Source organism: Natrix helvetica (assembly GCF_964273705.1).
Source record: "Natrix helvetica genome assembly, chromosome: 4".
Taxonomy (NCBI): domain Eukaryota; kingdom Metazoa; phylum Chordata; class Lepidosauria; order Squamata; family Natricidae; genus Natrix; species Natrix helvetica.
Window position 1 is genome coordinate 3,287,944 of NC_138550.1, and position 15,607 is coordinate 3,303,550.

General features: G+C 47.2%; 1 protein-coding gene across 2 annotated transcripts in view; it reads left to right on the top strand.

The window, feature by feature from the left end:
• LOC309392000 (glycerophosphodiester phosphodiesterase domain-containing protein 5-like) overlaps positions 1 to 15,607 on the top strand; it is a 125,342-nt gene that overhangs the window by 94,678 nt on the left and 15,057 nt on the right. For both annotated transcript variants that reach the window (XM_081952878.1, XM_081952879.1), the window contains exons 9-14: positions 1,385 to 1,467; positions 3,424 to 3,574; positions 5,326 to 5,544; positions 7,748 to 7,905; positions 11,131 to 11,278; positions 15,337 to 15,419. In XM_081952878.1, the coding sequence (XP_081809004.1) occupies positions 1,385 to 1,467; positions 3,424 to 3,574; positions 5,326 to 5,544; positions 7,748 to 7,905; positions 11,131 to 11,278; positions 15,337 to 15,419 (842 nt within the window). The remainder of the gene's footprint in view (positions 1 to 1,384; positions 1,468 to 3,423; positions 3,575 to 5,325; positions 5,545 to 7,747; positions 7,906 to 11,130; positions 11,279 to 15,336; positions 15,420 to 15,607) is intronic.

A 15,607-nucleotide genomic window follows, 5' to 3' on the forward strand; every position in this document is an offset into this window, starting at 1 on the left:
ACTGTTAGATGAGAGAGACAGATAAAAGAGATGATGGATTAAATGAGTTATGGCCAGTGGTGGGTTCTGGATCCCGTTGCATCCAGTACGGTGCAATGGGGCTGGGCGCCCACCACATGAACACGCCCAGTGCATGCATGTGTACTTACTGCCTCCACAACTCCCCAGCTGCTCAGCGGGGCATCACACAGGCGCCGTACGCTCCATGCGCATGCGCAGAAGCCCCAAAAACTTCAAATACCGGTAAGGAGCGCAGCCAGGTGGGCCCTCCGGACCACCGTACTGGAACGGTACCTGGTGCTCCCTGCAGGCACCAGTATGCCCGTACCGGGGCGTATCGGACGTAACCCACCACTGGTTATGGTGAACTTTCTCGGCACCAGGGGCCCAAACTGGAACAGGTGTGCCTGTGCGTGCCCCAGTGCCGGAAAACTGAAGACCAGCCATCTGGCACACACATGCCTGTTTTTTCACCATTTTTGGCTGGTTTTTGACCGTTTTCAGGCTATTTTTGGACCATTTTTCAGGGCAGTTTTTGGGCCCAAAACAGGCCAAAAAACAAGCTGAAAACAGCCTGAAAAAAGCCCCAGAAAACAGCACAAAAACGGTCTGTTTTGGGGGCATTTTTCAGGCTGTTCTCCGTCCATTTTCTGGTGCCCATGAAAACCAGCTGGGTGGCGAGCATTCCGGAAACCAGAAGAGCAGCTGGCGACGTTGGGCATACCCACAGAGAGGACTCTGCGTGCCACCTCTGACATGCGTGTCATAGGTTCACCATCATGGGATTAGATAGATGGACAGACAGGCAGGCAGACAAATAGATAAATAGATCCATATTTTACACACACACACACACGCACACTGTATATACCCCTAAACATATATATGGTACATACATACACACATACTTTTTACTTATCCGCCCACTTGGGGGCATTGGATGGCATACATGTTCAATAAATAACAAACATTCAAACAAATTATAAGAATTTTGCAATTCAGTCCTTGTTAACTTTAATGTTTGTTTGGTTTTTTTTTAATTGTGTTTTTATCCTACTGTAAGTCACCCAGAGTCATTCTGGATATTGAGATGGGGAAGAGGAGGGGCATATAAATTTAATAAATAAATGAGGAGGAGGAGGAGGAGGAGAAGCACCGAATCAGATTTGAAGAATTCTGTTGTTGACATTCTCAATACTTGTAATTTTGATTTTAGCTTTTCTGTGGAATTGGTGTTCCTGGCCTGGTTAGCCACACATCTTTTAAAACACGTTTGGATAGCTGATGTTCATATTTTAGTTTCTGGTGGAACCGTGTTCTACTGTAGCTTCGGGTGCGTAGCAATAAAACAAAATATAATTTATTCTTTCTCATTCTCCTCCAGTTAGCACCTGAAAACACTCTGATGTCCTTCCAGAAAGCAGTGGAGGAGAAGGTTTATGGTGTGCAGGCAGATGTGGTGATAAGGTAAGTCTCTGCTTGTGCTCAAGATTTAAGGCGGGGGTCTCCAAACTCGGCCACGTGAACACTTGTGGACTTCAACTCCCAGAATTCCTCAGCTAGCCATGCTGACTGAGGAACTCTGGGAGATGAAGTCCACAAGTCTTAAAAGTGCCCAGTGATATGGCCGGCTGAGGAATTCTGGGAGTTGAAGTCCACACACTTAAAAGTTACCAAGTGATATGGCTGACTGAAGAACTCTGGGAGTTGAAGTCCAATACTATTAAAAATGCCAAGTGATATCGCCGGCTGAGGAATTCTAGTGGGTTGAAGTCCACAACTCTTAAAAATGCCAAGTGATATGGCCGGCTGAGGAATTCTGGGAGTTGAAGTCCACACTCTTCAAAGTGCCCAGTGATATGGCCGGCTGAGGAATTCTGGGAGTTGAAGTCCACACTCTTCAAAGTGCCCAGTGATATGGCCGGCTGAGGAATTCTGGGAGTTGAAGTCCACACTCTTCAAAGTGCCAAGTGATATGGCCGGCTGAGGAATTCTGGGAGTTGAAGTCCACACTCTTCAAAGTGCCCAGTGATATGGCCGGCTGAGGAATTCTGGGAGTTGAAGTCCACACTCTTAAAAGTGCCCAGTGATATGGCCGGCTGAGGAATTCTGGGAGTCCACTACTCTTAAAAGTTACCAAGTGATAATGCTGGCTGAGGAATTCTGGGAGTTGAAGTCCACACTCTTCAAAGTGCCCAGTGATATGGCCGGCTGAGGAATTCTGGGAGTTGAAGTCCACACTCTTAAAAGTGCCCAGTGATATGGCCGGCTGAGGAATTCTGGGAGTTGAAGTCCACAACTCTTAAAAGTGCCCAGTGATATGGCCGGCTGAGGAATTCTGGGAGTCCACTACTCTTAAAAGTTACCAAGTGATAATGCTGGCTGAGGAATTCTGGGAGTTGAAGTCCACACTCTTCAAAGTGCCCAGTGATATGGCCGGCTGAGGAATTCTGGGAGTTGAAGTCCACACTCTTAAAAGTGCCCAGTGATATGGCCGGCTGAGGAATTCTGGGAGTTGAAGTCCACAACTCTTAAAAGTGCCCAGTGATATGGCCGGCTGAGGAATTCTGGGAGTCCACTACTCTTAAAAGTTACCAAGTGATAATGCTGGCTGAGGAATTCTGGGAGTTGAAGTCCACACTCTTCAAAGTGCCCAGTGATATGGCCGGCTGAGGAATTCTGGGAGTTGAAGTCCACACTCTTAAAAGTGCCCAGTGATATGGCCGGCTGAGGAATTCTGGGAGTTGAAGTCCACAACTCTTAAAAGTGCCCAGTGATATGGCCGGCTGAGGAATTCTGGGAGTTGAAGTCCACAACTCTTAAAAGTGCCCAGTGATATGGCCGGCTGAGGAATTCTGGGAGTTGAAGTCCACACTCTTAAAAGTGCCCAGTGATATGGCCGGCTGAGGAATTCTGGGAGTTGAAGTCCACAACTCTTAAAAGTGCCCAGTGATATGGCCGGCTGAGGAATTCTGGGAGTCCACTACTCTTAAAAGTTACCAAGTGATAATGCTGGCTGAGGAATTCTGGGAGTTGAAGTCCACAAGTTACCAAGTGGCATGGCAGCTGATAAGTTAGTAACCCAGTTGTTAAGTGAATTTGGTTTTTCCCCCCCTGAAGCTCCCAAAAAGTGATCACGTGACCCTGGGACACTGCAACCGTCATAAATATGAGCCGGTTTCAAGTGGCTGGTTTTTGATCACGTGATCATAAGGAGGCTGCAATGTTCGTGAGTGAGAAAAACAGTCATGAGTCACTTTTTTCGATGCCGTTGTAACTTTGAACTCTGCGAATGGTTGTAAGTTGAGAACTACCTGCATTTGCAAGGGCCCAGAAGCAAGAAGCCAAATTCTGAACGGAAAGGAACCCTGGATCCGATCCAGCAGGATAATTATTATATTCTTGTCTCCTTTTTGTTCACAGTTATGACGGAGTGCCTTTTCTTATGCATGACCAGACGTTGCGGAGAACCACCAACGTCGAGGAAGTATTTCCAGAACTAGCTTACGATCATTCCTCTATGTTCAACTGGACAGATTTGGAAAGACTAAATGCAGGCAAATGGTTCCTCAAGGTGTGTAAGTAAGTAGTAATATTATGTTCAGTTGGTGGTTACAACCCCTCAAAATGTAGTGGAGTTAGAAAAAGTTTGGAGGACCACAACTGAGACGGTTGCGTTTGCGTCAAACACACAAAACAAAACAACCAACAGTGTGAGAGGCAGCAGCCAAAAAAAAAAACCCTAATACAATACAGGAAGTCCTCAACTTATGACCACAATTGAGCCAACATTCATGTTGCTAAGTGAGAAATTTGTCAAGTGAGTTCTGCCACACTTTGTTTTGGCAACATTTGTTAAGTGAATCACTGCAGTTGTTAAATGAGCAAAAGGGTTGCTGAGTGGATTTGGCTTCCCCATTAGCTTTGCTGGTCAGAAGGTCACAAGAGGTGATGACATGACCCCGGCACACTGCAGCCGTCATAAATGTGAGTCACTTGTCAAGGATCCGACTATAAATCACACGACCATGGGGATGCTGAGATGGTCATCCGTGTGAAAAATGGTCGTCACTCACTTTTTCTCAGGGGTGTCGTAACTTTGAATGGCGCAAACTGCTGTAAATGGAGAACTTCCTGTATTAGGCTACATTAAAACAGAGAAAGAATCAAGATCACGCAAAGTAATAATAGCGCTTTATAAAGCCTTACTAAGACCACAGTTAGAAGACTGCATCCAGATTTGGTCACCCCATACTAAAAAAGACGTTGAGATTTTGGAAAAGGTGCAGAGAAGAGCAACAAAGGATTAGGGGACTAGAGACTAAAACATGAGAAACGGTTGCAGGAACTGGGCATGGCTAGTTTAATGAAAAGAAGGACTAGGGGAGACATGATAGCAGTCTTCCAATATCTCAAGGGTTGCCACAAAGAAGAGGGAGTCAAGCTATTCTCCAAGGCACCTGAGGGTAAAAACAAGAAGCAATGGGTGGAAACTAATCAAGGAGAGAAGCAACCTAGAACTAAGGTGACAGTGAGAATAATTCATCAATGGAACAGAAATTGCCTCCAGAAGTTGTGAATGCCCCAACACTGGAAGTTTTTAAGAAGACATTGGATAACCATTTGTCAGAAATAGGATACTGTTAGGTCTCCTGCGTGAGCAGGGGGTTGGACTAGATGACCTCCCAGGTCCCTTCCAACGCTATTACTGGTTCAGGGGATGCAACTTGTATTATTTGGGCTTTTGGGAAAAAAATCTGCAAGGTTGGCACATTTGCAGGGACTTATGGGAGATCTACAGAATTATTCATGGTGAGGATAAAACAGACAAGGGGTAGGTTTCTTTCCCCCCCCCCCCCCCCCCAGTTTGACAAATTCTAGAACCAGAGGTCAAGCAATGAAATCGACTGTTGGAAAAATCAGGAGAGGCAACAGGAAAAAATGTTTTTTTTTTCCTCACCCAATGTATAATAATTGAACTTTGGAATTCAACACCATGAGAGGTGGAGCTCGCTAACTACAGTACTTGGCTGTCTCAAAAGATGCTTTTCCCAAAAGGCATCTGGAATTAATTTGGGTTTTTTTCCCCCCCTTTAAATACTTTTCCAAGAAGCTTCAGAGAACTGAGGAAGTTTCTTGGATGAGCAGGGAAATGTTTTCAAAGGAAAAAAAAAACCCCAAGAAAGTCCAGTTGTCTTTTTTTGGGGGAAAAAAGCACCTCTGGGAAACCACGACCTTGATGGTTGAGAATCCCCATGGTCAATTGTCCTTCCGATTTCTCAAAGCAAACCTGCCATCTTCAAAGCCCAACAATTCTTCCCACAGAATGACCCCTTCTGGACAGTCAACTCCCTCTCCCCATCGGACTTCGTGAAAGCAGCCAACCAGTCGGTCTGCAAACTGACCGAGATGCTGGAGACCATCAAGGACAACGCCACCGTCCTCTTGAACCTCCAGGACTTGCCCGAAGATCACCCGTATTACACTACGTCGGTCAATGTCACCCTGGAAACTGTCCTCGCCTCGGGCATCCCTCAGCAGGCTGTGAGTGGCTCGGGAGTTTTGTGGGTAGCACTTCTCAGTAACAATGTCACTTAGATTTATATACCGCTTCACAGCCCTCTCTAAGCGGTTTACAGAGTCAGCCTCTTGCCCCCCCCCCCCCCCCCAAAAGCAATCTCGGTCCTCATTTTACTGGGTCCTCAGAAGGATGTACGGCTGAGTCAACCTGGAGCTGGTCAGGGTCGAACTCTTGACAGTGGGCAGAGTTAACCTGCAATACTCCATCTAACCATTGTGCCACCATGGTTGCTCCTTCCTTCCTTCCATCCATCCATCCATCCCCTTCCCCTGCTCTCTAGCTTTCCTTCCTTCCTTCCTTCCTTCCTTCCATCCATCCCCTTCCCCTGCCCTCTAGCTTTCCTTCCTTCCTTCAATCCCTCTTCCCCTGCCCTCTAGCTTTCCTTCCTTCCTTCCTTCCTTCCTTCCATCCATCCATCCATCCCCTTCCCCTGCCCTCTAGCTTTCCTTCCTTCCTTCAATCCCTCTTCCCCTGCCCTCTAGCTTTCCTTCCTTCCTTCGATCCCTCTTCCCCTGCCCTCTAGCTTTCCTTCCTTCCTTCCTTCCTTCCTTCCTTCCTTCCTTCCTTCCATCCATCCATCCATCCATCCCCTTCCCCTGCCCTCTAGCTTTCCTTCCTTCCTTCAATCCCTCTTCCCCTGCCCTCTAGCTTTCCTTCCTTCCTTCGATCCCTCTTCCCCTGCCCTCTAGCTTTCCTTCCTTCCTTCCTTCCTTCCTTCCTTCCTTCCTTCCTTCCTTCCTTCCATCCATCCATCCATCCATCCATCCACCCATCCATAGCACTTAATACCATTTCACAGTGCTTTTATAGCCCTCTCTAAGATGTTTACAGAGTCAGCCTTTTGCCCCCAACAATCTGGGTCCTCATTTGAGCCACCTCGGGAGGATGGGAGGATGAGTCAACCTTCAGCCCATAAAGGATCAAACTGCTGGCAGTGAGCATTGAGTTAGTTTATAATACTAAATTCTAACCTCTGCACCACCGTGGCTTTGCCGGGTAGCTGCCAGGCAGACTCTGGGGCTCCTGTATCAGTGCCAGCAAGAATTAAATCAAAAATCCAAAGCAGAAGCAGAAGTGGGTTTATGGATAGGTAGAGCAACGTGGCTATGATAGACCCACAACGATGACAAGAGTTGTAGAACAACCGTGGGAAGAACTGGCTCTGCAAAAGGATTGCACTTTGCTCTTGCCTCATTTAATGATGGGAATAAATAGAGGTGGTCCTTGACTTAACAACCACCATTGAGCCCCACACTTCTGTTGCTAAGCAAGACTTAATAACTAAGTGAGTTTAGCTCCCTTTTACGACTTTTCTTGCCACAATTCTTAAGTGAATCCCTGTAGTTGATAAGTAAGCAACCTAGTTTTAAGTGAATCTGACTTCCCCGTTGACTTTGCTCGTCAGACGTGTATAAAAGGGGATCATGTGACCCCGGGACCCTGCAACTGTCATAAGTATGAGTCAACTAGCCGATAGCCCGGCGTTGTCCGGGTATTTTTTTTATAAGGGGGAAATGTCCGGACTAAATGTAATTTCTAACGTTGGATTTTCCCCCTTACCAGAGGGAGCCCCCTTGTGGAGTACTGTGGAACTGTTACTATGGCAACTCCACTGTGCTTGTACAGTAGAAGCCATTTTACGGCAGTACAGTAGAAGCCATTGAAAGGCACAACAGGCTGTATCTTTACAGAACACACACACCGAGGGGTTTTAGGGGTGTCTTACACCCCACAGTATTTCCTTCCAAAGGGTAACTCATTTGTGTACCAAGTTTGGTTGAAATTGCTTAAGGTGTTCCAGAGTTATGCTGGAACACACAAACATAGATTGTCTACCAGAATTTGGATCTCGGTGACCTTGGGAATGCTACAACGGTCATAAGTGTTGGAAAACTCAAAAATTGCTCTCTTTTTTTTGGTGCTGTTGTAACTTAGGATAGTCACTCAACAAATGGTTGTAAGTCGAGGATGACCTGTACTAACTAGGTTGTGCAGCTAACGTTGTTTAAAGCGTTCCCACCTATCTTTTCAAGGTTGTTGTGAGTTGTTTGGGACTCAGGTGAGCTCTTGTAGCTCTTAACATCTCCAAAGCATCTCCGTTTTTCTTCCTGAAATTGATCCCTTTTGAGGTTCTCAAGCCCTCCTTTCTCCCCGCTTCTCTCCCAGGTGATGTGGTTGCCCAGTCTGGACAGGCATCTCGTTCAGGAGGTGGCCCCCGGATTCCAGCAGACCTGCGGCCAGAAGACAGATGCTCAGCGGTTGAGAGAGCGAGGTTTCCAGAAGCTCAACCTGAGATACACCCAGGTCACCCGCGAGGATATCAGGTTCGGTTCTCCATCTGGTCCTTCGGCCTACTTTTCAGAGGCAGAGCATGGCGGGCGATGGGGCAGTAAATGGAGGCGCCAATTAACAGAATAACAGAAGGGAACTTGTGGGTTATCTACTCCAACCCTCCCGCCCGAGCAGGAGACCCTACTACACCATTTCTGACAGATGGCCGTGCATCTTCTCACTTACAGCCTTGGTGGTCCCTTGCAGTTGCCCTTCCCAAGACCTCCCCTCTGGCTCTGCTTGTTTACATGGACATAGATAGGTAGGGCATTGGTGGTCTCTGATTGTTAAGTGAAGCGGTCCATGCAGAGGTGGAATTCACCTGTTCTGGACAACCAGTAGCAGACGGTTTGAGTAGTTTGGAGAACCAGTAACTACCACCTCTGACTGGCCTGCCCCCATCTATTCTCTGCGTCCCGAGTCCCAGCAGATTGGGAGGGAATGGGGATTTTGCAGTATCCTTCCCCTGGAGTGGGGAGGGAATGGGGATTTTGCAGTATCCTTTCCCTGGAGTGGGGAGGGAATGGGGATTTTGCAGTATCCTTTCCCTGGAGTGGGGAGGGAATGGGGATTTTGCAGTATCCTTCCCCTGGAGTGGGGAGGGAATGGGGATTTTGCAGTATCCTTTCCCTGGAGTGGGGAGGGAATGGGGATTTTGCAGTATCCTTTCCCTGGAGTGGGGAGGGAATAAGGATTTTGCAGTATCCTTCCCCTGGAGTGGGGAGGGAATGGGGATTTTGCAGTATCCTTCCCCTGGAGTGGGGAGGGAATGGGGATTTTGCGTATCCTTCCCCTGGAGTGGGGAGGGAATGGGGATTTTGCAGTATCCTTTCCCTGGAGTGAGAGGGAATGGGGATTTTGCAGTATCCTTTCCCTGGAGTGGGGAGGGAATAAGGATTTTGCAGTATCCTTCCCCTGGAGTGGGGAGGGAATGGGGATTTTGCAGTATCCTTCCCCTGGAGTGGGGAGGGAATGGGGATTTTGCGTATCCTTCCCCTGGAGTGGGGAGGGAATGGGGATTTTGCAGTATCCTTTCCCTGGAGTGAGAGGGAATGGGGATTTTGCAGTATCCTTCCCCTGGAGTGGGGAGGGAATGGGGATTTTGCAGTATCCTTCCCCTGGAGTGGGGAGGGAATGGGGATTTTGCAGTATCCTTCCCCTGGAATGGGGAGGGAATGGGGATTTTGCAGTAACCTTCCCCTGGAATGGGGAGGGAATGGGGATTTTGCAGTATCCTTCCCCTGGACTGGAGAGGGAATGGGCATTTTGCAGTATCCTTCCCCTGGAGTGGGGAGGGAATCAGGATTTTGCAGTATCCTTCCCCTGGAGTGGGGAGGGAATGGGGATTTTGCAGTATCCTTCCCCTGGAGTGGGGAGGGAATGGGGATTTTGCAGTATCCTTCCCCTGGAGTGGGGAGGGAATAAGGATTTTGCAGTATCCTTCCCCTGGAGTGGGGAGGGAATGGGGATTTTGCAGTATCCTTCCCCTGGAGTGGGGAGGGAATGGGGATTTTGCGTATCCTTCCCCTGGAGTGGGGAGGGAATGGGGATTTTGCAGTATCCTTTCCCTGGAGTGGAGAGGGAATGGGGATTTTGCAGTATCCTTCCCCTGGAGTGGGGAGGGAATGGGGATTTTGCAGTATCCTTCCCCTGGAGTGGGGAGGGAATGGGGATTTTGCAGTATCCTTCCCCTGGAGTGGGGAGGGAATGGGGATTTTGCAGTATCCTTCCCCTGGAGTGGGGAGGGAATGGAGATTTTGCAGCATCCTTCCCTTGGAGTGGAGAGGGAATGGGCATTTTGCAGTATCCTTCCCCTGGAGTGGGGAGGGAATCGGGATTTTGCAGTATCCTTTCCCTGGAGTGGGGAGGCAATGGGGATTTTGCAGTATCCTTCGCCTGGAGTGAGGAGGCAATGGGGATTTTGCAGTATCCTTCGCCTGGAGTGGGGAGGCAATGGGGATTTTGCAGTATCCTTCGCCTGGAGTGGGGAGGGAATGGGGATATTGCAGTATCCTTCCCCTGGAGTGGGGAGGGAATGGGGATTTTGCAGTATCCTTCCCCTGGAGTGGGGAGGGAATGGGGATTTTGCAGTATCCTTCCCCTGGAGTGGGGAGGGAATGGGGATTTTGCAGTATCCTTCCCCTGGAGTGGGGAGGGAATGGGGATTTTGCAGTATCCTTCCCCTGGAGTGGGGAGGGAATGGGGATTTTGCAGTATCCTTCCCCTGGAGTGGGGAGGGAATGGGGATTTTGCAGTATCCTTCCCCTGGAGTGGGGAGGGAATGGGGATTTTGCAGTATCCTTCCCCTGGAGTGGAAAGGGAATGGGCATTTTGCAGTATCCTTCCCCTGGAGTGGGGAGGGAATGGGGATTTTGCAGTATCCTTCCCCTGGAGTGGGGAGGGAATGGGGATTTTGCAGTATCCTTCCCCTGGAGTGGGGAGGGAATGGAGATTTTGCAGTATCCTTCCCCTGGAGTGGGGAGGGAATGGGGATTTTGCAGTATCCTTCCCCTGGAGTGGGGAGGGAATGGAGATTTTGCAGTATCCTTCCCCTGGAGTGGGGAGGGAATGGGGATTTTGCAGTATCCTTCCCCTGGAGTGGGGAGGGAATGGGGATTTTGCAGTATCCTTCCCCTGGAGTGGGGAGGGAATGGAGATTTTGCAGTATCCTTCCCCTGGAGTGGAAAGGGAATGGGCATTTTGCAGTTTCCTTCCCCTGGAGTGGGGAGGGAATCGGGATTTTGCAGTTTCCTTCCCCTGGAATGGGGAGGGAATCGGGATTTTGAGGGCAGAACAAGAAGCAATGGGTGGAAACTAATCAAGGAGAGAAGCAACTCAGAACTGAGGAGAAACTTCCTGACAGTTAGAACAATTAATCAGTGGAACAGAAGTTGCCTCCAGAAGTTGTGAATGCCCCAACACTGGAAGTCTTTAAGAAGACGTTGGATAGCCATTTGTCTGAAACGGTATAGGGTTTCCTGCCTAGGCAGGGGGCTAGACTAGAAGACCTCCAAGGTCCCTTCCAACTCTACTATTGTATTGTATTGTATCATCAAAAAACAAATATAAAAGCCCTGAAGCATGGATAGTTGGAAAAAGAAGTGGACAAGCAAACAAGGATAGTGGAAAATCTCAGTTTAAGCCCTCTGGTTTATCGTTCACCAGCTGCTTCTTAAAACTGTTCCTTCCTCTCTGTCCTTCCCTCCATCCTCAAACAGAGAATATGCCAGCGCAAACCTGAGCATCAATTTGTACATCGTCAACGAACCGTGGCTGTACTCCGTTCTCTGGTGCATGGGGGTTGAGTCCATCACCTCGGACAACTCGCAAGTTCTCCTCCGGCTACCTTCCCCTCTTTGGCTGATGGTAAGTGGATTTACATATTATATATTCAGAATACAGCCGGAAGGGACCTTGGAGGTCGTCTAGTCCAGCCCCCTGCTCAAGCAGGGACCCTATGTCATTCCAGTCAAGTGGCTGTCCAGTCTCTTCTTAAAAACCTCCAGTGATGGAGCACCCACAACTTAATGCAATGGCAGAGTTGGAAGGGACCTTGGAGGTCTTCTAGTCCAACCCCCTGCCTAGACTGCTACACGCTGGCCCTTCCCTATTTGTTCCTTATATACTCGTATAACCTCTGAGAAGATAAGCCCTACAACCTATACTACTAAGTTCGTACGCCAAGCTCTGGAAATCATTCTGCACAGAAAGTACACCTTTTTGGGACAGTTCCATTTGTGTCAAGATGCATAATAGCATCAATGTCACAGTCCTGACTTGCATTCTTGACTATCTTAAGAATAGGCCTCTTGTCTCTGCTGGCAGTAGCACCTGGCAGGCACCTGGCCTCTTTCAAAACCTCCATCTCCTTTCCTAAATTTACATCCCTTACGACTGAATCACCAACCAGAAGGTGACTTCTCTTTTTGGATACCTTGCTCTTCTTGTGCAACTGATGTGTGATACCGGATTCACACTTTTGCCTTTCCGAAGTAAGTTCTTCGTTTTGGGCCACGCTGCCCTGCTTATTTGAGTCATCATTATCACAACTACCTTGACCTGTCACTTTAGTGTCCCCATTAAGGTCAGCAAGGTCGCTATATCTGTTATGCTGGGTCACAGCAAAAGCTTTGTGTTTATGGTTCACAGCTCTCACCCTGCCAGATCCCACAGTTGTCCAGACTGCTCTTTTCCTGCAGGATCTTTGCGGTAGAGGGGGCTGTAGAGGGGGGCTGATAGCGTGGCATCTCCATAGAGTGGATTAGCCGAATTGGGCACCTAATTTCTGCTTGGAGAGCCCAGATTAGAGATTCTAGATAGATAAACTGTCTATGTAGACTAGTAATTTGTTTACAAGGGGGACAGTATCCAAATTTGAAAAGAGTACTGCAAAACACAGTACTCTTTTCAACAACTTGCCACACTTCTGGTGGCAAGCTGTTCCACTGGTTAATTGTCTTCACTGTCAGGAAGTCTCTCCTCAATTCCAGGTTGCTTCTCTCCTTGGTTAATTTCCATCCATCGTTTCTTGTCCTGCCTTCAGGTATTTGGAAAATAAGCTGATTCCCCCTTCTTTGTGGAATTTGAGGCATTTCAATTTGTGACTGCTGGTGTTTTTCCAAAATTGCGTCAGTCAAAGCAAGAGTTTCCAAATCATAAAAGCTAATTTTTATTCTGAAGCTTGAATAAAGGGTGTCCTTGACTTAACCATTTGCTTAGTGATCATTCGAAGCACTGGAAAAAGAGGCTCGTGACTGTTTTTCACACTTACGACCATCCCCACGATCGCGTGATCAAAATTCAGCCGCTTGGCAACCGACTCATATTTATGACGATTGCTGAGTCCCGGGGTCACGGGATCCCTTTTTGTGACCTTCTGGCAAGGAAAGTTGATCGGGAAGCCAGATTCGTTTAACAACTGCGTTACTAACTTAACGATGGATCCACATAACAACAAAGGTAGCAAAATGGGGCAAAACCCGCTTAACTGATGTCTCAGTTAGCCACAGACATTTTGGACTCGCATTGTGGTCGTAAGTCGAGGACTACTTGTACTTTGGCCACCAAATGAGAAGAGAGGACTCCTGGGAGAAGAGCCTCTTCTGAGGATTTCATGGCTGAATCCAACCAACTTGAGGATGGCCGGCCTGAGCAAAATTTCTGATTGTTAACAGCTTAAAGCAGGGAATTCTGGGAGTTGAAGTCCACAAGTCTTAAAGTTGCCAAGTTTGGACACCCCTGGCTTAAAGAGTGCCTTCCTTGCTTTACTTATCAATTTATGGGGCTTGAGCGCCCTCTGCTGGCCATTGAGTGCTCTGAATCCACATCTGGATTTCTGGCCGTCTCAGACTTTCTCCAGAAGTTGTGAACACTGGTATCCTGTTTTTAAGGAAGATATTTGGACAACCATTAATCTGAAATGGCATAGGGTCTCCTGCCTGAGCAGAGGGTTGGACTAGAAGACCTCCAAGGCCCCTTCCAATTCTGTTATTTTCCATAAATGAATAAACTTAATCCGCTGGGAACAGGATTAGTTAGGTCAGGGATAGGGAGCGATGGCCCTTTTATGACTTGTGGACTTCAACTCCCAGAATTCCTCAGCCTGGCTGGCTCAGGAATTCTGGGAGCTGAAATCCACAAGTCATAAAGGGATCATTGTTCCCTACCCCTGCGCTAGGTGGGGAAAATGCTAAATCATATCTAAGCATCTACCTGACTGTGCAACAAGGCGAAGTAACTACAGGTAGTCCTTGAGTGACGACCAGAATTGTGTCCAGAGTTTCTATAACTAAGCAATACAGTTAAGTTCATTTTGATCCATTATACCAGGGGTGTCCAAACTTGGGAACTTTAAGACTTGTGGACTTCAACTCCCAGAATTCCCCAGCCAGCCATGCTGGCTGGGGAATTCTGGGAGTTGAAGTCCACAAGTCTTAAAGTTCTCAAGTTTGGACACCCCTGCATTATACTAACTTCCACTGCAGTCGTTATGGGAATGTTAAGTGAATCTGGCTTCCCCATTGACTTTGCCTGGGAGAAGGTTGCAAAAGGGGATCGCTGCGACCGTCATAAATACGAGCCAATTGCCAAGCATCCGAATCTTGATCATGGGAATGCTGCAACAGCCAGAAGTGTGAAAAATGGTCCCAAGTCACATTTTCCAATGCTGTTGTATCTTCAGCTGGTCACTAAATGAATGGTCTTTAAGATGAGGACTGCCTGTATGAAGGGTTGTTTGGGGTTTGTAATTTCCTGACGGAAGCCTTGGTGCCACCTCGACGTTTTACGGGTGTGATAATAGCCAACGCTTTTCGAGAGGTTTGTGTTAGACGAGCAAGAATTAATTCAGTAAAATTCAGGAACCTTAAAAAGTTTTAGCTTGCCTGCGTGTGTCTCTCACAGAGATTTATTACGTGTGTCAGTCTCTTTAAGACTTGGCAACTTTAATATGTGTGGACTTCAACTCCCAGAATTCCCCTGCCAGTATGGCTGCCTAGGGAATTCTGGGAGTTGAGGTTCACACATATTGGCTAAGGAATTCTGGGAGTTGAAGTTCACATACGGCAAGAGAATTTTGGAATTGAAGTTCACACATATTGTTTGTTTGTTTGTTTGTTTTTATTGGATTTATATGCCGCCCTTCTCCGAAAGGACTCAGGGCGGCGTACAACATTAAAAAACACACATCCCAAAAGTTAAAAAGAAATTAAATACATATTAAAAAAAACCCGAATTTATAAGACAATATATTGGCTGGGGAATTCTGGGAATTGAAGTCCACATATATTGGCTAAGGAATTCTGGGAATTGAAGTTCACATACGGCAAGAGAATTTTGGAATTGAAGTTCACACATATTGGCTGGGGACTTCTGGGAGTTGAAGTCCACATATATTGGCTAAGGAATTCTGGGAATTGAAGTTCACACAAATTGGCTGGGGACTTCTGGGAGTTGAAGTCCACATATATTGGCTAAGGAATTCTGGGAATTGAAGTTCACACATATTGGCTGGGGACTTCTGGGAGTTGAAGTCCACATATATTGGCTAAGGAATTCTGGGAATTGAAGTTCACACATATTGGCTGGGGACTTCTGGGAGTTGAAGTCCACATATATGGGCTAAGGAATTCTTGGAATTGAAGTTCACACATATTGGCTGGGGACTTCTGGGAGTTGAAGTCCACTCATTGGCTAAGGAATTCTGGGAATTGAAGTTCACATACTGCAAGAGAATTTTGGAATTGACGTTCACACCTATTAGCTAGGGAATTTTGGGAGTTGAAGTCCACATATCTTAAACAGAAAAGACCTGGGTATTAATTGTTAAACCTGACAATCTTTCAGCTCACATTCCCCATGATTAGGCATTTTTTTTAGAAAACCAACTTTTAATTTTGGCTAATTTCCTTTTACTTGTTTTTCAGCCTCCAGGTGAATATCGTCTAATCTGGATAACGGCCGACCTTATTTCCTTTGTCATAATTGTAGGAATTTTTGTCTTCCAGAAGTAAGTAACACCTACTGATGACTTTGTAATATTGTTAGAATTCTACCCAGTGACATCTGGAGCCCCTTTGAGGGGTGGTAGCAAAATTCTTCATCCCCTGTTTCAGGCAAGGAATAGAAATAGAGGCCAAACTTCATCCCAACTGGTCAGTTCACAGCCACGCAAAGATCTAGCACTTGCAGGGAATA